The sequence below is a fragment of the Pituophis catenifer genome, unplaced genomic scaffold (genome assembly GCF_029215685.1).
Source record: "Pituophis catenifer annectens isolate HBS135680 unplaced genomic scaffold, rPitCat1.0.hap2 SCAF_2, whole genome shotgun sequence".
Classification (NCBI taxonomy): Eukaryota; Metazoa; Chordata; class Lepidosauria; order Squamata; family Colubridae; genus Pituophis; species Pituophis catenifer.
In genome coordinates, this window is record NW_027256882.1 from 194,619,239 (window position 1) to 194,644,932 (window position 25,694).

General features: G+C 38.5%; 1 protein-coding gene across 1 annotated transcript in view; it reads right to left on the minus strand.

Annotated features, from left to right (window-relative positions):
* Positions 1–21,341, minus strand: part of EPHA1 (EPH receptor A1) — a 76,620-nt gene extending 55,279 nt beyond the window's left edge. The window contains exons 1-2 of the mRNA XM_070935382.1: positions 21,221–21,341; positions 12,189–12,256 (exon numbers count right to left, since the gene is read on the minus strand). Coding sequence (XP_070791483.1) covers positions 12,189–12,256; positions 21,221–21,317 — 165 coding nt within the window. The 5' untranslated portion in view covers positions 21,318–21,341. The remainder of the gene's footprint in view (positions 1–12,188; positions 12,257–21,220) is intronic.
* Positions 21,342–25,694: the final 4,353 nt, after the last annotated feature.

A 25,694-nucleotide genomic window follows, 5' to 3' on the forward strand; every position in this document is an offset into this window, starting at 1 on the left:
GGTACTAGTTAAGAAAATATGAATGATGATAGTGATGATGGTGGTGGTGGTATTGATGATAATGTTTTATTTGGCAGAAAATGGGCCAGATTGAAATAGTAACATTTTTCTACTGAAGGCCTGAGGAGACTATGTTCTGACATGTTCTAACTCTTTTCATAGTAATGTTGGCCCTATATGCAGAACCTTGAAGATACCCTCTTCCAGCTTCACATACATATATTCCGCCTAGAGTCAGAGGCCACACAAATTAAAGTACTCCTGCATTTGATCAGAGACAAGTAGCTGTCAACTTTCTTTTCTGTTTCTTTGACAAAAACCCTTTGCAGAAAATTTGCTAATAATGTCCTAGGGGGGGAACAAGGCTCCACAATGCCTTGCTTTCCTTGAAATGCTAATGGTCTGAGGAAACTGAGAATCAATGGGCAGGAAGTCTTTCATCCCCTCATTCATTGCCTCCTGATTCTCCCCTACAATTGCCCCCTTGCACTTTTAAAAACCGTTTTCCCCCCCCACCCCCCGGCTGAGCTCAGAGACTGTAAGTTTTGCAGAAGTGAAAAGAGAGGGAAGCTATCTAGGCAGAAGTGCTAGAGTCATATTCTCTGTCCCATTTACAATGACTTTCCTATGAACCACTCCTTGCCCCATAATGTTCTCTTAGCGATTTGGATTTGGATTTGGAAATCTTTGTTTGCCAACTAATCCATAAACCTCAAGGAACTTTGAACAATTTTTTCAAGGAAAAGGAAAGGAATGGGTTGCTAGTATAACAAGCTGTATGGATAGTCAGAAAAGACAGAAATTTGGAAAATATGTTTTTGTGAAGGGCATCTGAAATAGTCATTGGTGAATGTGTGATTCTAGGAATTACATCCACCACCACCCCATGTGTAAGTGAATTTATGTAGGCTGAAGGAAGCTGGTCTGTCTTCTAGGATCCTTCTTCCTTAATTTAGGATGGAAGATCATATGTGCAGTTTCTCACTAATGCATCAAGATACTCACTGTGGCACATTATTAAAAAATGCAGTTCTGTCTGCCTATATTCTTTTTTGATTGTAAGTTCCTTGGAGATAGGTTCTTTCCCTCTTCATCTTACTATTTTTATACAATTCCTTACATTTCAGCAATGCCTACAACAGCATGGTATGGTTGGAATAACTAATAAGTCATTCTATACTAACTGCCAGCTGCAGTAAACCCTGTGTTCCACATCAACATCTCCCAAAGCTTGTCCAGGCAATTGTTCCTTGGAAAAATGAACCAGGGGACCAAATATTTGCATTTAAATGTGACAAGCTGGGAGCAAGTTTTCTCATGCAGGCATGCATGTGCCCCCCCCTTTGAAACTGCCAATCAGCCAATTACTTCTGTATGATCAGTTCACACCAGGAGGGTCCTAAATTAAAGGCTTGCTGAGATGTTTGGTGGCCTGCCCAACACAATTGCTCTGAAAAACTGTTAATAGTTAATGGTTGAATAAGATGAAGGAAAGAAACAGAAGAGGAAGTAGTGATTAAACCTGCATGCATAACAGGAATGTTATTAGGGGAGTTACTTAAGGAGACTGGATCTTAGTCCATGATCTTTGCTATGCAAAGGTGGCTATATTGGATCACCTTAGATGGTATATACCATCTAAGGTATATGGATGGTATATACATAATGTATATACCATCATGAAGTGTTGCTTCATGATGGTATATACCTCCCAGATGTCATTCCTCTTGTTCCATGTTGTCACCCTCTGTGACAGGGCCAAAAGTTGTGATCAAGACTCGGACATCATGTAGCCACTTGCTCACCAAACTAGATATTAGATTCTTGAACACTCCTACATATATATTTTTTTTACATATTTTACTGTACTGTGGCTTCGGTCACAACATATAATTCAACTTCATCCACAGAAGAATATGAAAGATTTCAGCAAAATATATGCAGACTTCACTGATAATTAATTGGAATAAAGCTGTGCATTATGCTTCTCCTCTGTGGATCTTGTTTTCACTATATAGATCTCTAATCACATTACACTTCATATAGAATTAAGACCTGTGGGATGCAGGAATGTATTCCAGTATTCACTGGCTGGCAAATCCATTGTAAAAGTGTATATGTGTGGACCCCCTACCCACAGTTTTCCCTCACAGTCTTTGCAAAACAGTAATTGGAAATATATGTTTAACCAGCAGGGGGACACAAGCAATGTCGGAAAACTCAATGCAAAGGAATAATTGTGTTAGGGTCCCCTCCCCCAGTAAATACATTAGAGTATAACAAAGGCTCTCTGTTTTTTCCTATCTCAAGAAGTTGAAATCTCCCCAGACCTAACAGGGGATGTGAGAATAATTTGTTTAGCTTAATGCAGATTTAGCTAATTTGCACTTCCTGTACAGTATGTGAACCAACTTGCATATATGTGCAGCTACCTTCAGTTTTCCAAAACCTGTGATCAACTTTGCAGTTGTTATTGTTATTATTCAATATTTATCCTGCTTTTTAAAAGCATATTTGGTCAACTCAAAGTAATGAATATATCTAATTCTGTACTCCTGCCTCCTATTTTCTCCACAACCACCACCATGTGAGGTGGTTTGGGATGAGTCAAAAGTTTGTACAAAAATACATACTACAGTAGCAGATTTCCCCAAATCTGTATATCATATAGAGAAGTGAAAACAAAATACACCAGGAACAATCACTTGAAAAGTTATCTATGTTCAAAATAAACAGAAAATCTATGTTCAAAATAAAATCTATGTTCAAAATAAAAAGAAAATTCATATAAATTTTTACCTAGACAAAACAGCAAACTAATAGGTAGATAGAATAAATTGACTGGAGAAAAGAACCAGAAAGATGAGTAACATTGAATTTGACAAATTAGCCCTTTTCAAATCTAAAGCTTCCTTCCATCACAATAATAAAGGCAGGATATAAATAAATAAATATATAAATAGACCTTTTCATTTTTTTTTCATTTTCATTTATTTATATCCCATTTTTCTTATTTTTATAAATAACGCAAGGCAGCAAACATATCCAACAGACTGTCCTCGTATTTTCCCCTCAAGAACAACTCGGCGAGAATATAAAAAGAGAAGTAAAAAACCTGAATTTATCAACATTGTTTCTAGTTATGTATATTAGTGAGGCTGTGATCACACAATTGTGACACTTCTCTCTCCTTCCTTTCCTCCCTCCCTCCTGCTCTCTCTCTCTCTCTCTCTCTCTCTCTCTCTCTCTCTCACACACACACACACACAAATACGTTTGCCCCAATATGCATAATTATATATTTTCTTGCACTGAACCATTTTCTGTTTTAATACCCATCCAAATCATTCTTTCTTGCGTTCTTCCTGGTGCCTGAAGCTTCCTGATAATCTCAAGGACCTTCCTTTGCAGAAGCCAGGCTAATTCTTCTTTAGAAGACTTACCCTTCTACATGCTTAACATTTTATCTTTAATAATCATCACCATCTTGTACTTGCTTCGACAGCACATATACTAGCTTGGAACAATAGAGGGAAGTTAAGCATCGTATCTTTGACAATGCTTTTTGCCGTTAACATAGAACAGATATTAAAGTTCAGGTAATCCTCAACCTACAATTGGTTGAAGTTACAATAGACTCTCCCCTCCCCCCCCAAGATACTTTACCCCATATGAAGTTCTAACAGCTACACCTTCTTCCTGAAGTCATCTGGCCACACTATGGACATCTGGTAACTAGCCCGTATTTACAGTCATTTGTAGTGTCCCTCAGTCATGTGACTGTAATTTCTGACCTTTTTGTGTGTGTGAGAAATAGGTGTTTACTTCTACTTAATCAAAGTGTTTACTCAATGACCACCACATAAAGTAAAATCAGGCACAGTCACATGATGATCTGCTTAATGACTATCATGATTTACAACTGTAATTACAAGCTCAATTACAGTCATAAGTTGAGGACTACCTGTAAACTAGCTTGTAAAACAGCAATATTAAGCACCAATGTTTAAAAGACAGCATTGTTGGAAGGGCAGAAGTCAAATATTTCTCTGTGGATTGCTAACTGCAGGACAAACAATGATACATGAAAGGAAAACCCCATTTTCCCAATTTACATTATCAGGGATCACTGCTTAATCACAGAATACATTTTTTACTTATACAGTAGATGATCTGGTTTGATGATTGGTCTATGGTCTTGATCTGCTTGATTAAAGAGCCAGCTGGACATGTCTATATTATACAGAAGATAGAATGCTTATTTCTCTGGAGCTCCTGCATGTAGTACCTCCTTTATAGTACCTAATATAGCACTAAGGACTTAATGCTTAATCCACAGCAGTTGTAGGAGGAAAGTAATACATTGTAAAACAATGGGCAGTCAGAGGGTTAAAAAGAATTGGTGTGAAATTCTTAAAGACAAGATTTCTAGTGTATGATCTAGCAATCTTGCTTGGTGTCTTAGTCAAAGTTAAAGGCTCTGGATAAGACAGAGGAATTGTTGATCACAAGAGACAAAGCTCAGAAATGCACACCCAGAAAGATATACTATAAACATTTTTCCTGACCCAAAAGCTGATTTGTACATCTTCCCCTTTCTATTTCACCTGAAAAATTATAAGAAGCTCAGTTCCATGTACATTAAAATTTTTTTTTAATTGGGTGAATTTTATGGGTAACGGGGTTTTAAATTGGAGAAGCCTAAGATAATTTAATTTTGTTTTAATGTATTTTAATATTTGTATTGTGTGTTTTTAATTTTGGCTGTTCACCGCCCCGAGTCCTTCGGGAGAGGGGGCGGTATAAAAATTTAATAAATATATAAATAAATAAATAAATAAATTCCTCAAAATCTCTGCCAATGAAAAATAAGGGAGAGGTGCTTGTTAGTCCCAAATATGCTTTTTCAAGAGGCAACTGGACTTTCTTGTTTTTCTTTGAAGATGTTTTGCTTCTCATCCAAGAAGCTTCTTCAGCTCTTCAGCTGAAGAATGTCTTCAAAGAAAAACCAGAAAGTCCAGTTGCCTCTTGAAAAAGCACCTTTGGAAGAACCATGACCTAGATGGCTGAGAATCTCCATAGACAGGTGTTTGTTCTTCCCTGGGTTGCTTCCCAGGATCATCTTTGGCTTGCTAAGCAATGAATGGGGGCAAAGGGAAATATCTCCCAGCATATCTGGGATCTCACCCCTAAATTCAGAGTAGTCAGCAGTAGCAGTCCAGTGCTAGGAACAATGCAATTTCCATTTGCTCAGAAGAACCTGCTATCTTCCATGAATGGACCTTGGATTTCCTATTAGATTCTGGGGCTGAGCTAATACCAACGAAGTGTTGAGACACACATGCTCCAATGGAAAATAATCCAGAGGAGCTGCATATTGTCATATAGAACTAAATAGACAGATCTGAATGCTCTGTATTTCAGCTTCGTCTAATGGGGACAGGCAGTTCTAAAGTGATGTGAACCACATGTGTAAGTGTTGACCAGGGTACCACTGAGAAAGAGAACTTCCACACAGAATTCAAAGACATTATGTTGCAGGCATTATGGTCATCATTTAGTTGAACCAAACAGGGAGATCTAAATACTATAATATCAAACCACTCAAAAAATTGGAACTCATTGGCAAATTTGAAACAGTAGCTTTTGGTTTCAACAATAGTGGCTGGATTTTTTTTTAATTCAACCGAAAGTTACTCAGAACTTTTATGAGTGTACCAATCTCATTACACTTCTTATCAACAGTAGTTAAGGACCGGAAATGAGTCACAACCACACCAATTAGACCTTGTCCTTTTATTACATTCTATTTTAATATATATTCAGCATAAGGTTGACATGCGCAAATCTACCTCTTGGGTTTTTTGTTCTCTTGGTCTCAGCTTCTAGGGAAGATTTTTTCCTCTCTTTCTGCATTCAGAAAAGGAAGGGCACGAATGAAAGGATCGTTGTAGTGTATGTTTCTGGATAAATATATATTGATAGGTGTCCTCCCATCCGGAGATGACTATTTATAATGATTAACAGCACTTTGACCCACAAAGGTTTAGACTACAAAAGTTGAATTGAATCAGAAATTATGGCGCTGTTCTCATATACAATATCTACAATGTCAGCATTAGCCAAGCCATCCACTGGAAGAAGAGATTTACCAATGTAGAAAGGGAGGAAAATGCAATTAACTATGTGGCAGCCAAAATGTGGGAAGCCCAGCACTAGGCGATTGCCTGAGGTTGAATTAAGGGAATGCTACACAAGCTTGTTTCAACACTCAATTTATTTAAATGGGTTCCACTGCATTGTGACATGGGAAAAAAAGGCTTTGATACTGCAAGGAATCCTGTGGAGTGTTTAAAGAAACTGTATGTATTTAGGAGCCTGTGGCGCAGCAGACTAAACTGCTGCTGTTAAAGTAGCACTTAGCTGCCAGCTGCCTACAATTACTGTGAGTTCAATTCTCACCAGGCTCAAGGTTGACTCAGCCTTCCATCCTTTCGAGGTAGGTAAAATGAGGACCCGGTTTGTGGGGGCAATAAGATGACTTTGTATAAAATATAACACCGCTTAGGGGGAGCCAATAAGCCCTATTAAGCAGGTATATACAAAAATATGAAGGCTATTGCTTAATGCATTGTAAGCCGCCCTGAGTCTCTGGAGAAGGGCGGCATATAAATCGAACTAATAAATAAATAAAATAAATTCTCTGCATATTCTTTCTCTCATCCACTTTTGTAAAAAAGCAAAGATCTGCACATTGTGTGGAAAACAGCACAGAATTGCCATGCAACACTGATGATGTTTAAGAAGGGTTTGGACAACCATTTGTCTGAAATGGTTTCCTGCTTGAGAAGGGGGTTGGAGTTGGAGACCTCCAAGGTCCTTTCCAACTTTCTGCTTAAAAAGATGCTGGGCAGATTAGGAAGAAAGTATGCATTAGTTTCCTATGAGGATGTAAGTAGAGTGAAAAAACAAAACCCAATGCATCTCTTAATCTGCAAAGCTTGTCTGCAATTGTCGGGAACACAAATTTAGGAAACTGGAATATAGTGGCTGAGCTTCACCTCCTAACAGCTTTTCACCTGTGGCAGACTTCTTGTAAACTTGCATCAGCACAAAATTATTTGGTGCTTCCTCCCCTCTTTATCATTTAAATGCTTTGTTTACTGCTGAAAAGGTATTCTGAAAAAGACAGACAGATCACTTTATGATTGTACATTGTATACTTCACTTTTTCACTAAAAAAAATGGAGACAACCCAATTTTTAAAAGTAGAATAATGAAGCATGATAACAATACCATCAAAAATGCACCGGTAAACTGCATCCAACAGACTCAGGAGTTATGCTACTGTTATGCCTAAATACTGAATAAAAATGGATTTTGCTTGCAACCAAAAGATAACAAACAGGAGATGAGCTTGGTCCCCTTCAGAAAGAATTCCAAAACTGGGGCGCAACCGCACAGAAGGTTTCCTTGAGTTCCTAGCAAAACATACCTTCTGATGGGAGAAGGAGAACAGGTGAACATCTTCTTAAGCTCATAATGCTAGGACGGTTCATAAGGACAAATGCCATCTGTTGAAATGGCTAAAGATAGCCCAGTTTCTAGCAATTATTCTCTTTTCAGTCCTATGAAACATTTAACATTCATGAGAAATAAGGGCAAAACCTCACAGTTCTTTTAAATGCCTCCATTTTATGAAGAGGGTGAGAAAGGAACATGAATCATGGCAGGAAAAAGAGGAAGAAATGAAATTCTCTTTCCCAGTCTTCTGTTCCAGTCCAGTTAAAAGCTGGGAGGAAGACTACAGAGACTACCAAACCTGTTTCCTTCAGGATAGCCAGCATATTGCAATTACTTCTTGGCTCCACTTTGAAAGGACAACATTGAATTACCCAACAGTTATGGCTTTTATTCTTTACACATGCCAAGGTCAGAAGAAATATAAATAAGCATGCAGGTCTAGCAGTATCAAATACTGGTGTCAGGACACAGATGGTAGATCTTTGACTTCAAGGAAATAATTGACAACCTTTGTGACCGAGACATGCCTTGGGCTCAACTAGAGAAACAGGCAAAGACGAACATTGCACAATATTTGTTGGGGCCGTTGCCTAGCAGCACTATCCAGCAATTATAAGAATCTCAGGATTCTGACCCTGTTCAGCTGTCAGTCGTACCCTGACACAAAAGAATGTTCAGTGTTCATTAACCACAATGCGATGAGATATCCTATTCACAAGACATGTGTCTTGCCATTATTATAGAAGCTGCTGTAAATCCAAGAGGCAGTAATATATTATGCTCTGCATACAGCTCATTTTAACAACATTTTGGAACCTTGATGGATTCAGGTGGTGTATTATTATTAATAGGTGACACTATGTGGTCAATCTTCTCTGGACCCAGAAGCTAAGCAGGGCCAGGCCTGGTTAATACTTGGATAGGAAACTCCAGCAAGTTCTGTAATGTTAGAAAGTTGAAAAGTCATGCCAGAAGAGAACATTAGTAAATCACTTCTATGTTGCTGCCAAATTTTTTTACATAGATATGTCCACAAAATTGCAGGGAATTAAATTTCATTTGAAAATGGCTTTAACTAACCAGCAATATAACCCAACCTGAAAGCATAGGTGTAGTTTTGACAGCCTATTTGTTTCACATTTAAAATGTTATTGTTATTGTTATATAATATAATGTTATTATATTTCAACCCTCTTTTGTCCTGGGACAAGATCACTCAGCAAATGCCTTTTTCAGGACACCTTTAAATCAGAAATAAAATGGGTACTTAAAAGAAACACAATCTTTTCTGAAATAGTCATATGGAAATTTCTTCTTAGCTCTTCATGGCATCCCAAAGATGGGATGGTTTTTCCTTTCCCTATATCAAGGGTTCCCAGTTTTTTAGAGACTGTTATCTACAAAGTTCATGGAAGTATAAATTTTCAATTGTATCCTCATTTGGAAGTTTTTCTCCCAGACATCAGAATGGCACAACTCTTTTGGTTTTAAGAAAGTCCATAAAATCATGACCATCTGACCATGGGCCCAGAATAGTATGACTACTCCTTCTGATGAAGAAAGTCAAATGAATAGCATGTTGATTGTATGTTTCCATTTTCTATGTTGTTGGTTTTTTTTACTATGGATTGCCTATATTTCTAAATTTAATGTTTTGTTTTTAATCTGAATTTACGAAGGTGGAAACTGTATGCTGTTCTGGCTCAGCTTCAATTGGAGCAGCTTACAAGCATTTGTAAATAAACGAGTAAATAATTTTTGAGTATTATGTTCATTTTCTGCTGTTCATTGGCCTTAACTTGCAATTGTATTGTGTTAGTTAGTCAAAAGGAACCCCAAAGTGGGAGAAAAATGTGTTAAATTATATCTAAGCAAAGCAATGCTAAACATAATCCCTTGTGGGATGAATGCCATAACTGCCATAAATTGCTCTCCCCCTTCTCAAAGTTCATATCCCTTGTCCTCCTTATCTTGGCCTCAACTCATCTTGTGTCCTTGCATTGTGGTAGTACAACTTAAGAAAAAAGGTGACTATCACAATCTTATTTAGCCACAAAAAGCAAAGAAAGATCACATAGCCTCTCTATATAGAATAAACATTGAATATTAGTAGACATCCCTAGTCAGTATTGCAAAAGCCTCAACTACAAGTATTTTTACTTAGGAATTCGCAAATAAGTTTTATCCAAATATACTTTATATCTAAGCACAGGGGAAGTCCTGTTTTTTTCTCTCCAGAATAACAAGCCTGTGAGCTTGGTTGGGTTGAGAAAGAACAACAAAGGGTGAAGGACATCCAGTTTCCATAGTTAAGAGTGGACTAGAAGTTGAGTTTTCTTGCTCCAAGTCTAACCTCTTAGTCATTGCACCATAATGGCTGCCTATTTTGGATGGGGAACAGGAGTAACTTAGAAGTTAACTTAATTACATCCTTAACACTAATGCGACTGACTGGTTTTTTTTAAAAAAGAAAATAGGAGCTGAGTTAGTGGGCAAAAAGGATTTGGATCAAGGTGCAATTTTCATCCAAATAGAAGGAGACTGCAAGGGAGCCAGTTTGGTGTAGGAACCAAGGTATCAGACTGGAAACCGAGAAGTTGCGAGTTCAGGTTCCACCTTGGGCACAAAGTCATCTGCATGACCAGTCTGGTCACTCAGCTTGTCTCAGCTCTGGGAAGCAGACAATGGCAATCCACTTCTGAAAAACTTTGGCAAGAAAACTGCAGGGACTTGTCCAGTGAAAGCCAAATCTGGCCCCAGGTTCAGACATGATTAAATAGAAAAAAGAAAAACGGAGCAAAAGCCGAGAAAGATCAGAGGGGATGGAAACAAGCAGGATAAGAACAGAGGCTTCCTCTTGCACATTAGTGAAAAGTACTGTTTGTGGCCTATAGATGATACAAAGAAATCTCAAATTGCTTGCAGGACCATTAGTAATGAGTTGCACCAATGCCTCCCTCTTAGAATTCAGCAGGACACCTTTTATGGGGGAGGAACAAATATTCTATAGATGCATTTAGCATCAATAGTTAATCCCACCATTTCCATGGCATGCCTTCTACTATGGAACAATTTCTTGTTGAAAAGACCAGCCTTCTTCTGACTACAGTTAGAAAGGGGATTGAAATATATTTTAGTCTTCTTGTTTCGTGTTTTTAATTATTTTTCATTTGGCTGTATTTTAGATATGGTTTAATGGTACATAATCACAAAATGAAAATGGATAATGTAAAAGATCTTAAATTGATCAATTAGAAATTCTGGAATTATGATTTCAGGAAACTCTGTAGACCTTTATTCATTCATTCATTCATTCATTCATTCATTCATTCATTCATTCACTTTATATAACACCCATCTCACTACCATTCCTCTGACCTGCTTACAAAATTAAAGGTGCAGAAAATGATACCAAATCAACAAAAAATGAACAGCAAAAATAATTTAAAAATGAAAAAACAATACAACTATTAAATACATAAAAACACAAAAACAGTAAAGCAGCATTCATTTCCCTAAGATGGAAAAAAAAGCATTCTTTTGTATGGATGGGGGAAGGGAGAAATTCTCACATTAACTGGAGGCAGCAAATGGTAGAAATTCCGAATATTTAAAGCACCACAGGAAGATCAAAAAAGCTGACATGTGTGACAGTTCCCCAGAGGCAACTGAAATGTATAGTGCATTCCAAAGAATTCCAAAGTACAGCAAGGTAGTCTTCCACAAAGCCATAAAGGAAGAGAGAGAAAGATGGGGGGAAGGGAGGGAGGGGGAGAGAGAGAGAGAGAGAGAGAGAGAGACAGAGACAGAGACAGACAGACAGACAGACAGACAGAGACAGAGAGAGTGACTATGATCTGATCAAGAGTTTTATTTGGGAAAATGTCTTAAATACTGCAGAATTAGGAAATCTCATCAGAGATTTTGCACTAAGCAGTAAAGCTTGATCAGTTAATACATAGTACATAAACGGGCTTGTGCCTTTATATCCTACTCCTGTTGTTGAAATTGGATAAAAAATAAATCAGCAAGCAAAGCTAGATAGGAAGGGACCAAAAGAAAAAAGAAAAAAAGAAAACATAAGAAGGAAAAGAACAAGAAATGACTATCAGAAAATCAGCAAAATCTCTCCAAGAAACAATCTATGGATTATCTCACATATTAGTACATCGCACAGAAAGTAATGTGCATTAACAAAATTACACTGAAATCAATAAGATGTTCAGCAAAAAAAAAAAATGTTTGCCTCTCGAAAGGAAGTGTTAAAAAACAGGAGATTCTTGGTGACATATAGATCCTTCTGCCCATGCCTCTTCCCTTCTAAATCTTGGCCTTGTTTTTCTTCTGGAGTATCCCCTTTTAAAATCATTTAAAATTTCAGGCTAGCCCCACATCACATCCTTTACTGTCTTTTCAATCCCTATTCAACTTTTCTAAGGCCTTTATTAGCTTCTATTGACCCTCATTTGTCAGACTTCTCTAGCTACTTTGCCCTTTCTAGGATCCAAGCAACAGAGCAACATAGGCAGCTAGATCTCTCTCTTTGACATTAAGTAAACCAACTAATCTCTAGCAGAGATTTCCTAGCTGCCACTGAAAATTCAGCTCCATGCTGCAATGCAGTACAGATGGTTTGCATTCTAGTTTTTGTGATTTCTACTTACCCCCGAATCTGGAGGATCTGGCAACCAGCCTAGCTCATTCTGAGAAGTGCTTGTGTCCAGAAGATTAACTAAAAAGAAGAATAAGAAAAAAAAAATTGAATCAGCCATCAAAAACTTGAAATTCATACCAACCTTGCCTGAAACAAATAATGAAGAATTACTCCAAAGGCCTACATGGGCCAGGGTTCTCTTCCCACCAGAGATCAAACAGATGCTTTCAAGGAAGTCCATAAGCATGAAAGGTTCCCTTAGCACATGTGCTAGTTGTTTCCAATTCTAGGGGGCGGTGCTTATCTCTGTTTCAAGAGCCAGCATTGTCTGAAGACATCTCTGTGGTCATGTGGCTGGCATGACTAAACGCCAAAGGCGCACGGAACGCTGCTCCCTTCCCACCAAAGGTGGTCCCTATTTTTCTACTTGCATATTTTACATGCTTTTGAACTGCTAGGTTGGCAGAAGCTGGGACAAGTAACGGGAGCTCACCCTGTTACGCGGCACTAGGGATTCAAACCGCTGAACTGCCAACCTTTAGATAGACAAGCTCAGCGTCTTAGCCATTGAGCCATGGGGGCAAAGTATCCCTACTGCTCGAGTTCTCCATCGACTGCTATTCAGAGGCAATCCTGGAAACAAAAGGTAGTTCTAGGAGTTCGGTCAGCATGATCCTTAGGATTTTTTAAGAGGTGACATGTCTCTTAAGCACCAGAGGGCTGGACAAGAAGAATTGGGTGGAAGCTTGTTAAAGGGAGATCCAATCTAGAGATAAATAGAAATTTTCTGTCAGGGAGAACAAGTAATCAATGGAATAGCTTGTCTCCTGGAGTTGTGGGTCTTTCATCACTGGAGGTTTTCAAAATTAGACTGGACAGCCATTTGTCTGGGATAAAGTCTCCTACCTTGAGCAAAGGGTTGGACTAGAAGACCTCTAAGGTCCCTTACAGCCCTATGGTTCTATGTTCTGTTTGTTCCTGTAACATTCTCAATTTTAGATAGTGCAGACTATGTTAATAAAATGTAATTTTATTATGTATTATTATGTATTATGTATGTATTTATTATGTATTATGTAAAATGTAATTATATATTCAAAGGCCGTGCAAATAAACCAAAATAGTTGCAATGGCAAAGACAGCTATCATGTAATATTCTCTGATAGTGATTAATTAGTAAGGCAAGGAGGACAAAACTAAACCTGGTGCTTCAAAAAGCATAGCAGATTAAGGGTATGCTTAGGTTGTTCAAGTAATTATCTTGTCCTTAGTACCGATTAAGGGCTAGAGGTAATCCTCAATTTACGACGACTGGATGCTTAGTGACTGTTCAAAATTACAACAGATCCTCCCCAAAAGATACTTATGATTTGACTTTGTAGTTCTGATGTTGCCTCCTCCCCTGTGGTCATGTAATTGCATTTTGGGCGCTCAAACATTGGTCCGAGTTTATGCCTGTTTGCAGTGTCCTACGGTAACATGACTATGATTCACTATGGTTTTTTCTGGAAACCAGTGTTTATTTTAAGTTTCTACCCAAAACTGCTTCATAGCGAGCAATGGGTTTGCTTAACAACTTTTGCATTCACTTAATGACCACATTTGTTTAATAACCTTCAGGTTCACTTAATGACTGTCATGTTCTCCTAACAATCATCACATTCGCTTAAAAACTATTGTGAAAAAGTTTTTAAAATCGGTGGTCATGTGGTGACCTGCTTTATGATTAACATGATTTATGACTGTCATTGCCCAGCTCAGTTAGGGTTGTAACTTGAGGACTACCTGTACAATGGAAACTGGGACAGGTCTGTGAGCCACTAAGAATATTGGAAGTCAATATTTGTGATAAACAGATCGCGAATGGCTCATGTTTGGCAATACTCCTGCAGAGAGAAGAAACAAAGCCAAAGGCCTAAACATGGCAATTCTGAGTTCAAGGCAGGGCAATGGTAGCTCTCTTCTCTAATATAATCCAGTGCATCACACGAGAAATATGCCTGTCAAGCCCTATGGAGCTACATTTGAGAGAAAGAAAACCAGCCACTAACATGAAGGCAATGAAAGGATAAATTTAGACATCTCAAGAATGTAATGGAGGAAAAATATAGAGATATCTTATTCCAAATTTGAATTAAACCCCCAATCCAAGGCTACCTAACAATTGGAGTTAGTCTTTAGCTTTAAATATCTGTGAAGAAACTGAAAGAAATTCTCCAATCTTGATAAGAAAAAGAGAGTGATGGCCTTAACACTAGTAGGAACAAATGGAGAACTGCATAAATTCTATAGGCAACCCAAGAAAAAGAACATTATCAAATATATTGAATTGAAATTATTCTCACATGATTCCCAAATCTTTGGATGGTTGGTTTTGTTCCATGGCCTGTCCTGTAATGAACCGTTTATACAAACATATGCTTATTTTTTAAAGGAAAAACCATTATTTAAAATTTACTGAGGGGTACTTGGTGCTCTCTGAGAGTAATGTAACGCCTCATTTCAGCCCTGAGCTATAAATATTCTTCTTTATTTTAGATTTACTGAAATTATCAGTAAAACAAATTCTGAAATGCTTAACCCATAGATGCACATAATATATCTCTTCAGGTATATATTTGTTCGAGAAAGAAGGGAAGCGACATTTGAACAGTAAAACAATGGAAGTCTAAGTGTTGGAGTTTTGTGTTCTCCAATTTTGGAGAAAGGAAATCTGGGGCAAAAAATTATTGGCCTAATGAAGCCCTTTTGTGACAAATATAGGCTGAAACAAATTGTCTTCTCACTCTTAGTAGACTCTAGATAAAGAGAGATAATTAAATAGAGAAGTCTTGAAAGTAATGAAAGTAATGCTAAATTTAAGCCCAAATTCTCTTGAGAGAGAATAAAAGAATTTTGGCCAGGAGATGCTATGTCTTTTTCTGCCAGAGATCTAACAGTAGTCAACTGTTGATCTGTTTATGAATCCAGCTTGCTTGGGCCTAGCACATTTTTGACATCCAGCCAAGAAACCAAATTTCCATCAAGCTAACTAACGTATAAATTACCAGCCACAGATAGATCTGTAATTGAAAGGATCTAATCAAATATTATTGATCTAAAGGTTGCTTGAGACCATAATCTTCTTTGTTAATTTGAGAAAATTAAGCTGTTAAAGAAAGCCATTCTTCACACTATTTGACATCTGATGAGTCTGCATCTCCCACACTGTAATACTATAACTAATACGTGATGGCATTTTACAGCTGATGAAATCAGCCAAGCTGTCTCAGGAATTCTGGGAGCTGAAGACCACAGGTTGTAAAAGGGCCACATTTGCCCACCCCTGTTTAACTATGGAGTTATAGAGGAGGAGGAAGGAAGGAAGGGAGGGAGGGAGGGAGGGAGGAAGGAAGGAAGGAAGGAAGGAAGGAAGGAAGGAAGGAAGGAAGGAAGGAAGGAAGGAAGGAAAAGAACTTCGATACTTTTCTTGCTGTAGTTTCACTTTATTTTTGGAGGTTTCCTCCCATTGTTCCAGTGAAGGATGCAGGGGCAAGGGCTAGTTTTGTTTTACTCCATTCCAAGGAACAAAGAAAATGAAGTTCGGATCATGGAGGTCCATCTCTTCCCTTCCCCTTCTTAGCTTCTTCTTTGGTTAAAATTCAAACCAAGAATAACAACCATGAATCTTAGGTAGCTCATCTTCCCTTGCTTGCAGAGAACTATTTCCTTGGGGCTATTAGGTTACAGTTGATTTATTAGATTTCATAATCTAACAACTTTCAAAATCAGGGCAGTTCCAGGGATTCATGCATAATAAATCTTAGTAATTAAAAAAAAAATCAACAACCAAACATTTAGCTTCTGCATTCTAAAAATGAACGCTATGTTGCTACTATTTCATTTTAAGCTATCAAAAGCATGAAAAGGGACAAGAGGAAACTACCCAATTAATTAGTACAGGTTCAGGGATCTACAGTACACTAAAAGCAGACTTGATCGGCTAGCAGACTGTAAGAAAAAAAAAAGCCTCTATAAGTCAAAGAAAGTGTGTACAGTCGTAGACACTTTTGTCTTAAATCCAGACAACAAATAACTGAATTGTTTGTTCTGCTACATGGGTAAAAAGACTGAGTGTGAATCAAACTTAAATCTAAGAAGCTTCCTGGTGTTTAAGAGAGTTTAAGGGTTGGAACATAGTCCCTGCTTCCCTTCTGCTCCCTTTTGACCTTTAGTGATGGAATTTCGGGGCTCTGCATGCTTAGCATACCCTAAATCAAATCAATCCATCTATGAACAGCGGTGAGCTTGTAAGCTTGAATTTAGGATGCATATAAAACATATTTTAAACATTGCAATAGGAACCACCCTTCTACAGCCTTCTATACCCTTCTATTCCATGGAATAGCTGTATCTAAAAAATCATGCAAATAGGTCTTTGCAACTTCAGTTGACTTTTCTTAGGGCCCGTCTTTATATTCCATGCTGCATTGGCCGTGGGGAAAGAGAAGCCCATATTGTTGGCCTTACTTCTTAGTTCTTACTCCATCTTCTCTTTTCCTCTTTAAGTCAACTCTGATCTAGATTCTTTCTTCTACACCCAGCAGTCTCCTCTCCTCTCTTCCTGGTACCAAAAAGGGGTAGGAGAGACATCACCCCTCCCCTTTACTCCACGGAAACAATATCACCTTTGAGCTGCTGACACAGTCCAAGTATTAAGGAAATTAAGGAAGGAATGGGACAGATCAGGAGTTGGAATGAGAACATGGCAAGGCGAAGGAAAGACTCAATGGTTCGTGGTGAGTTTTAATTAACTTTTAAAATGCTTTATGTACTGCATGTATTTGAACCCCAAATTTTCTAGCTTTTTTTACAAGTCTACCAAGGATGATAAAATGACCCATTATTGTTTTCCACATTTCCAACATAAATTTGTAGTATCTTTATACATTCTAACAACTTTTAAAATCAATCTCATACTAAGCATTAGAACTGTGTAGTGCTTTGTACTCAGCCTTTAAAAAAGTGCTTTGGAATGCATGAGGTTACATACGTAGTACTGTCTGTAACTTTTAAAGCAACTGCCTCTTTTCCTGGGACTGTGAGGCATCAGGGAACTCTTTAAAGCAGTTGAATCAGTGCCCATCCCAGGAAAAAATGCTGCTGCTTTAATGGTGCTACCTTTATGCCCTTGTGTAGCCTTTTTAAAATCATTTTAAAATCAGCTTCAAAAATTAATATTAACAGGATAAAGGCATCATTATATTATTTACACATGCTCTTGTTTTTGCTACTACTTCCCGGCTTCCTCATTCCTCTCTAAGACCCACTTTTCCATCAGGAATTTCAGTCGGGAAATATTTCCACAAGTGAGTGAAGGCTTTAAAATGAGAACATGCTGTAAAGGCATGACAGAAGTACTAATTCCCTCCAGTCCAGTCTCTTAGAAGCTGTCATGTCTCTGTGAAGAGTATCTTATCTTCCTATTGTGAAAGCCAAAGGTAATAATACAGTATATATTTTTTAAAAGGTTGGAACATCTGTACATCAATGACATGTCATAGATAATAAAGAGGCATCCTAGCCCACATTATCTCATTAAGGATCTCTGACAGATCTCTCAATGTTACATGTTACTATGACTCCTTCTTTGCAACTATACAATAGTCTGACCTATGCTTGATTGTTAAGATGACAATATAGATCACAAGTGCCAAACTCGATCGCGTCACATGACGTATCATGACATATCGTGACATTTTTTTTTCTTTTGCAGAGTTGGGGTAGGTGTGGCCTGCACGTGACACATCCAGCCCACATACTGCCAGTTTGACACCCCTGATATAGATCATTCTAGTTAAAGATATATTAGAAAAATTTAATTATCTTAGGAAACTTTATTTTCCTAAGTAATTCAGACAGCATCAACAGGAGTGTGAAAATCTTTTCATTGCATGTGACCTTCTTCTGTTAGGTGGCATACAAATTTAATAAAAAATATACACAGGAAGTCAATAACTGTGCTAAAATAATGCTAACAACATTTTCAAACAACATTTCTAAAGAATAAAAAATGACTAAGATGTTAGTTATAAACTCCAAATCTGAAAAAGAAATCTTATGTTGGAATACAATACTTAAATTCAGCCTATAACTATAGCAATTCATGTGGATACAAGTTTGGATCACAGCCCTACTATAAGAATTCTTGTAACTGAATATGAGTGCTAGGAATGAAACTAAAACTTAAATTATGCAATACATATGCTAAGAATGTGAAAGAAATTCATCCTGGATTCCCTCCAAGAGAAACAATGCATTCTGTGAAATAAAGAATATATCGTGGCACAAGTAGGCACATAATTCAGAGTTTGCTAATGCCTATATTTCTTGGCTTAAAAGTTATAGATAAAAATGTCTATCTTACAGAAAGCTGCATTAAAAAATGCTTACAAATGTGATCCATTAGAGAAAGTTAGATACAAGAATACTTTTTTAGAGCGTTTTCCTAATTGTACAATGAATAAAACTTTGGCAGTAGAGATGAATGACTGAATACACACTGATTGGATAAAGACTGCTCTGGACAGATGGAGGTGGGGGAAGAGGACCGTAGCAAATCTGTTTTGAAATGATTAATAGATTTCAAGTTATTTTCTTAAAAATAGAATATCTAGTTCCTTCCATTTTTGTGCTATGAAATTTAAAACCAAAGAATAGATACTAGAGAGAGGGAAGCATGCAAGTCGAGAAGGGAGAATTGGGGCTCTGGCTCTATGTCCCTTTGCTCACCTGATGCCCCTTTAGGTGTGAGCAAGGGAATTAAATTCCTTAAGTCCTGAGCAGGTAACACCCTTGCCAAAGTGGCTGCAGGTAGGCTGGTATGCAGGTGCCAAGACAGAACCTCAGCTCAAATTATACAATTTTCTTAATTATGGGCAGATGAGGAGTTTCAGGACAATTGCCCTTAAATTTGGGAGAAATAAAAGGTCATATTGCAAACTCATGATTTGCCAGCATCATCAATATGACTAGATTCTGCAAGGAGAAAGTGTCATCTAATTAGAAACTGAGGCTACACAGAAAGGTATTATAGCAGAAAAGGTTTTCCTGGAATATGAGACATTATTGAAAGCACCAGAACTTTAAACTCTGTTTTATTTTTTAAATGTAACTTATGAACCTTGAATCTGATGGTGGCATGTTTTCATTCATTCATTTCAGACATTCATAACTGGTTGCTGTATTTAAACCTAGGATTCTACCCCAGGTCATTGTCAGTCTTTCAATAATTGGAGGTTAAAGGCCATTCCTGTCCATTCTGCTGTTTACCTATAGCTACAGCATCAAGTTCAACCAATCACAAAAACTAGTTAAACCAAAGCATTCTAAGTAAAATTATTCTAATCAGCCATGGAGATTAGTGGAATTGGTTATTATTAAGATGTTGCAGCCTTTTTCTTTTCTCCTTTTCCAATTATCATGTGCGGAAATCTCTGAACCAGTAGAATATTTAACTTCATTATGGGAGCCACTACAATAGGTCTGAGCTGGCTTATGCTAGGAGAATCAAGGAAACAAACAAATAGGACTTTCTTAAGAATTTTTCAGCATCTAAAGTCATCCGTGTCCTATCATTACACAAAGGCAGAAAGCATCACAAATAGTTTGTAGGCCATTTGCAAGACATACACATTTTCCATTCCAGTTTGGAGCCATTAGTTCTGTTTTTAACACAGAAAATGAAAAGTCAGATGCTCATAAGTAAGGGTAAGAAGCTAGGCAGAAAGGAACTTTTCAGGGACTCTGCAATAATTTAGAACAGGGTTGTCCTACCTTGGCAATTCTAAGATTTGCAGACATCAACTCCCAGAATTCTCAGCCAGCCATAGCTGGCTGGGGAATTTTAGGAGATGAAATCCACATGTCTTAAAATTACCAAGGTTTGACACCTCTGAGTTTGAAGCACCCTCAGCCATTAAGTAACACTAATTGAGGTTTGGGTTTGGCAACCAGAAATATTTAAAGTTTGTGTATTGGAGTGTATATCCATTGCAAAGAAGGAACTGTTTAATTTACTAATGTTCTACAACAACAAAAATATTTGTAAGCTCTTCTAACAGAATGCATTAGTAATTTTTTTACAGGAGCTAATTCAGAGAAGCCTAATTTTACTTTATTAATTATAAACAATGTGTTCAGTGAGTCTTATAGAGTCATTAAAAAAATCACATGCATGTTGTACTGTATCAGGAGGGGGAGTGAAGCTGTGTAATTGGGAACCAACCCCAACTCAGAAATTACGAGTTACAGCCCAACCCTGCCTGCTACAGACAAGGGAAGATACTTGATTCCTGTTTCCATTAGGATTTTAATGTAATAAACTTATAAAGCTTATTTGACTCATAACATTGTTGCTTGCTTACCAAGAGATTTGTTACCCAATAATCTCATTAAAAAAAAGATCCTTTGAAAAACAACCCTAAAATCCGGAAGCCAACCAAAGCTTTCCTGAAATCTAGAGCTCCAGGGCTACCATGTGTCATCTGCAAAGATTTCCAAGCTATTGGAAGTACCAGGGCCCACTTCATCATGCTTTTCAGCAGGGTAGTTAACCCCACAATGGGCAAAAATGGAGTGTGACTAATTCAACTTTCTTGTCAGGTTCCTCATTGTCTTCCAGAGCTAGGGCTGTTTCATACATTGAGACAGCAGCAAATCCAGGCTGATCACTGGATGCTGCAATTGATTCCCACCTGCTGACAAGCAAACCTTAAGTAAGTACAGTTTGGCAGATTCAGGCTTTGTCTTCGTGGGACAAAAATATCTGAGGACAACATTTCCTAATTCCCCAACTCTCCTTCCCAAACTTCAGCACTTGTGCATAATGCAACTTTGTATGGTTTTTCAAGGTAACATGTCCTTGCGAAGTATGTTCTCCTTTTGTTTGGCATTTTCAGTTTTGGAGTCTAAAACTTCCCTCTTGCAACATTCCAAGAAGTTATGCGGCTCCCCCAAATTTTGAACCCTAGGTATCTTTCCCTTCTCCCCAGATGCCCTTACCTTCTTTAGCAGATATCTCTTGCAGAAAGGAAACAGAGAACAGAAACAGCAGCTCCAAAGATAGAGCGGCTTTTCTGCCAAGGAATCTCAGCTCCATTTCCCCGTGGAGGCAATCCTGCTCCCAGACCCTGGCTCTGAAACTCAGTTCCGTCACTCGGCAAGTCTCTCAGCTTGATGGCCACAGACCTGAGACATTGAGGCGCTCGCCGGGTGCCCTTGATGTGAGACTTTCACCAGAACCAAAGGACTGACGGAGATTCCTGCATTGCAAAAGCTACCTGCCTGGCCCTGACTTATGATGAAAGAGTACGGCAGAGAAGTGGTGAAACCAGTTCTCTCCCAATCAACTGCTTGCTACTAGCTTTAAAGGGGTTGGGCCAGCTACAAGCAGATAGGCTCACCTTAAAGGTAGTTGCCACTTTTCCTGGGAAGTTCCCCCGCTCTGGCAGGCTCCGTGGATGGCTCCACAGGGCCACCTGGTGGGCTCATGGTGACATTTTTCAGACCTATGCCCAATGGGCTTTCCTTCTCACAAGAGGGGAATGTGAAACATAGCAGGGTACAACTATGGAGATTCTCAATCATCCAGGTCATTGTTGTCCTAAGGAGGATGCTTTTCAAAACTGACTAGGCTTTCTTAGCTATTTCCCGGAAATAATTTTACTTCTCATCCAATAAATTTCATAATTCAGTTCAAAAGCTTCTTGGATGAGAAGTGGAAATTTTTCAAGGAAAAATCCCAAGAAAATCCAGTTGGCTTTTGAAAAGCATCATTGGGACATAGCAGGATAGAATACACAAAATCTTGGTCTTTGTGCATGGAAACATACTTACCTGCATTCATATGGCTGGGAAATTATTCAAAAGGCCTGCTCATTTTTTAAGAAGTTCAAATATTCCAAACAGTGTAATAAAGAAGGATGGTTTGGAGTAGTAGTTAAGCATCAGAACAAAAGAAACTGTGTTCTAGTCCTGCCTTAAACACAAAGCCAGCTGAATGACTTTGGGCCAGTCATTTTCTCTCAGCCCCAGGAAGGAGGAAGTAGAAAGCCACTTGTGAAAATGTTGCCAAGAAAACTGGAGGGATTAGTCCAGGAAGTCACCAGAAGTCAAGACTTAAATCTGGATTGATCTATCATGTCAGATGACATGGAGAGAAGACAGGGATGTTCATCAGAGAAGTCAAGATAGTGAACACAACCAATTTTAACATGCATCATGTGTACATTAAAGGTGTGGGCCTTCAATTGAATGGTTATACCCACCATCTTCCCCATTTTTGATTCTCTCTTTGGGTGCCCCACATGAGCTTCTGCAATTTGTTAACAACTCAGGGATATCTGCCTCCAGCACAAGTACCAAAGTTCATCAGAAAAGCTAACCCATCCAAATGAGGACATGTTCACAATAACCTGAAATAGGTTAAGAGCTCTTGAGAAGTTACATAAAACTTTTGATGAAGTCTGTAGTATATTCTTTTGCACTAGAAAAATACTAGTTAATCAAGTCTTTTTGCCTCTCTCACCTTTTAGTGTACTCTTACCATCTGCTTTTATTCTTTCCCATGGACTTTCGCTTTTGAAATTCTAAATACCAGGTTTTGGTTAATACTAATGTAACATTATAAAACCTTTGAAGTAAAAATAAAATATGAGTTGCAGAGTAAAATATAACACAGATCAGTGGTGGGTTGCTACCAGTTCGCCCCAGATCGGGCGAACCAGTAGCGGCAGCAGCGGGAGGCTTCGCCCACCCTCCCGGACACTTCTGTGCATGCGCAGAAGTGTTGTGCGCGTGTGCAAGCAAGCACATGCCCATGAGCAAACCGGTAGCAACGGGTTTTGAAACCTGCCCCTGACGCAGATTATAAATCATGGAGGAGGAGGAGGAGGAGAAGGAGGAGGAAAGTCTTTTCTGGGTTGTGTGTTCCTTTCATAATCATTGTTCCCAAAAATCATATGTTTTGAAAACTTCTTATTGCACAAAAAAAATAATAGACTAATTCTTGATAGGTTTGAGCCTTTCTAAAAGTGGAGGATCTGAAGATTTTTGCATTTCAGTCAAGACATCAAGTTTCCAGGAAGTGTGTCAGTGACCTTGGTTTATGTCAAATGAGTTAAACAAGATCTAAGGTCATCAGACGCTGAACTTAGACTTGGCTTTTTATTGGTTTTCATTAGATATCCTTTATTACTTTTATTATGGCTAAAGGAGTCCATATATGAAAACCAGCTGGAACTCTTCTGGATCATCCTCTAAACAACCAGCTACTGACTATTATTGGGTGCCTTGTGGATGAGCTGATTCATTTCCAAATCTGATGCTCATTCAACTTGATTCTGAGAACTTTCCAAGCTCTTCTGTGAAGTTTTATTATTCCCATTTCCTTGCTAAGGTTTCAAATATAGATTGAAGCAATGAATAGAAACTTATCAAGGAGAGAAGCCAGCTAGAACTAAGGAGAAATTTCCTGATAGTGAAAACAATCAACCAGTGGAATGGCTTGCCTTCAGAGGTTGTGGTTGCTTCATCACTGGAGGATTTTAAGAAGAAACTGGATAGTCACTTGTCTGAAATGGTATACAGTCTCCTGCTTGGAGCAGGGGGCTGGACTAGAAGACCTCCAAGGTCCTTCCCAATTCTGTTATTCTGTTATATTGGGGATGAAGAATTGTTGAAGAATTGTTTTGTGTTCTACATCCCCTCATTGGCTTTATGAAAGAGATTGCATGTTGAACGGAGACTAAAGCAACAAGTGACTGAATTATAGCCAGAGGTTGGTAGCAACACTCAATTATTGATAACTGCTTTCTTTTTCTGATATGCCCATTGTCTGAATGATATTGTTCTGACCTAGGCTTTCTGAGTCAGTAAAACACACAAGTTGTCCCAAAAACCTCTTTTATTTTAACAGCTGTGAATTCTGTTCATTCACAGATGAGTCCCAAATAGTTGTAAAGTGTCTTTCGGGATAAGACTGATAATCACTCACCTTTATCTCCCTTGACATGCTGCCAAAGACCTAATTGGCAAAGCCACATGGAGTCCAGAATCAAACAGAGCTTCAGACTTAAAACTGCACAGAATTAACAACATTGCTTCCTGCAAAGGCCCACGTGCCTTTGCTCCTCTTTTAAGTCTTATGGGAGGGGCCAATCATCTCCAAGCCCTACTCCCGAGTTGTCCCTTTTGTTTTAACTGTTCTTGCCTTCTGGCAGCTCTGCGCATGCACGCACTGGGAACAGGCTCCCCCTGTTCCTCTGCCTCACTGAGGTCCGACTCTGGAGGCTGCGGAGGCAGCACGTACCTCCCAGATGGCCCTTTCTGTGCTTCCAATGCAGAGCTCTCGTCTGAGCCTTCCCCAGACTCCAGGACTGGCCCATGTTCCGCCCCAGCCTCCTCACTATCTGACTCTGCTGCCAGCTCCGCAGGCTGCTGGCGGACCACAACAGATATTTTCCACAGCTACAGTAAATAGTTGCTTATTTGAATTCTTTTTAACCTTGATTTAAAGTAGAGGAATTCATTCCTGAGGATCTTTACATTCTGTAGGTGTGGGAAATATAGTAAGATCTCTGAAAGAGTACTGCCTGAATGATAGGACTGTCCCCAATGTTTCCAGCTTTCCTATGTTCATAGCCGAACTATGGTGGGGACCACTTACAGACCCTCTCTTTTGGGATGGTAGTAGGATGCACAGTCATGCTTTTTACTCATGTTGTCAGGCCAGATTCAGGCATACGAACAGGCTAGGAACCAGGAGACTGTGAGTTCTAGTCCTGCCTTAGCCATGAAAACCAGCTGGGTGACTTTTCTCTCTCAGTCCAATTCACTGCACACGGTTATGCGGGGGTGGGAAGGAGGAACAAGAAGTGTTGGATATGCTTGCTGCCTAGAGTTGTTTATAAAAAAATGATAAAGGCGGGATATTAAACCAAACAAATTAAATTAGTTGATATTTCTTCATTCTAAATTAATTTGTATGGCAAGGTCCTTGAAACCCCAGAGGGAGCAAACATGAATATGCAGAAGCAAGAATAAAGTCATCTCTTGAAATGCTGGTGGAAAAATGACTGAATAGAAAGATAAAGCTACAATTAATGCTTATTGCTTCTTGATTAATAATGGTCTGGGCGTGGGGAGTGCACTTTCACACATCAGTTGTTTCATAAATTTGTTGTATTGTTTTTTGATAGAATACATATTTTTATTTACAGTTAACCCTCATATCCTTATTAACAGTGCATTAGAGCTGCATTAGAGTTAAAAAGAATTATATCTTACATATTTGATAATGCTATTTCCCCCCATTAGGTTCAGTTTTCCTAAACTAATGCCCTCAGAGGTTGGGCTACATCTCCCTTCAAGGCTAACCAAAGGACATATTTGGTTAGCCTTGGTGGCACAGCAGACTAAAGTGCTGTTAAGTAACACCAGCTGCCTGCAATTACTGCAAGTTCAAATCTCACCAGGC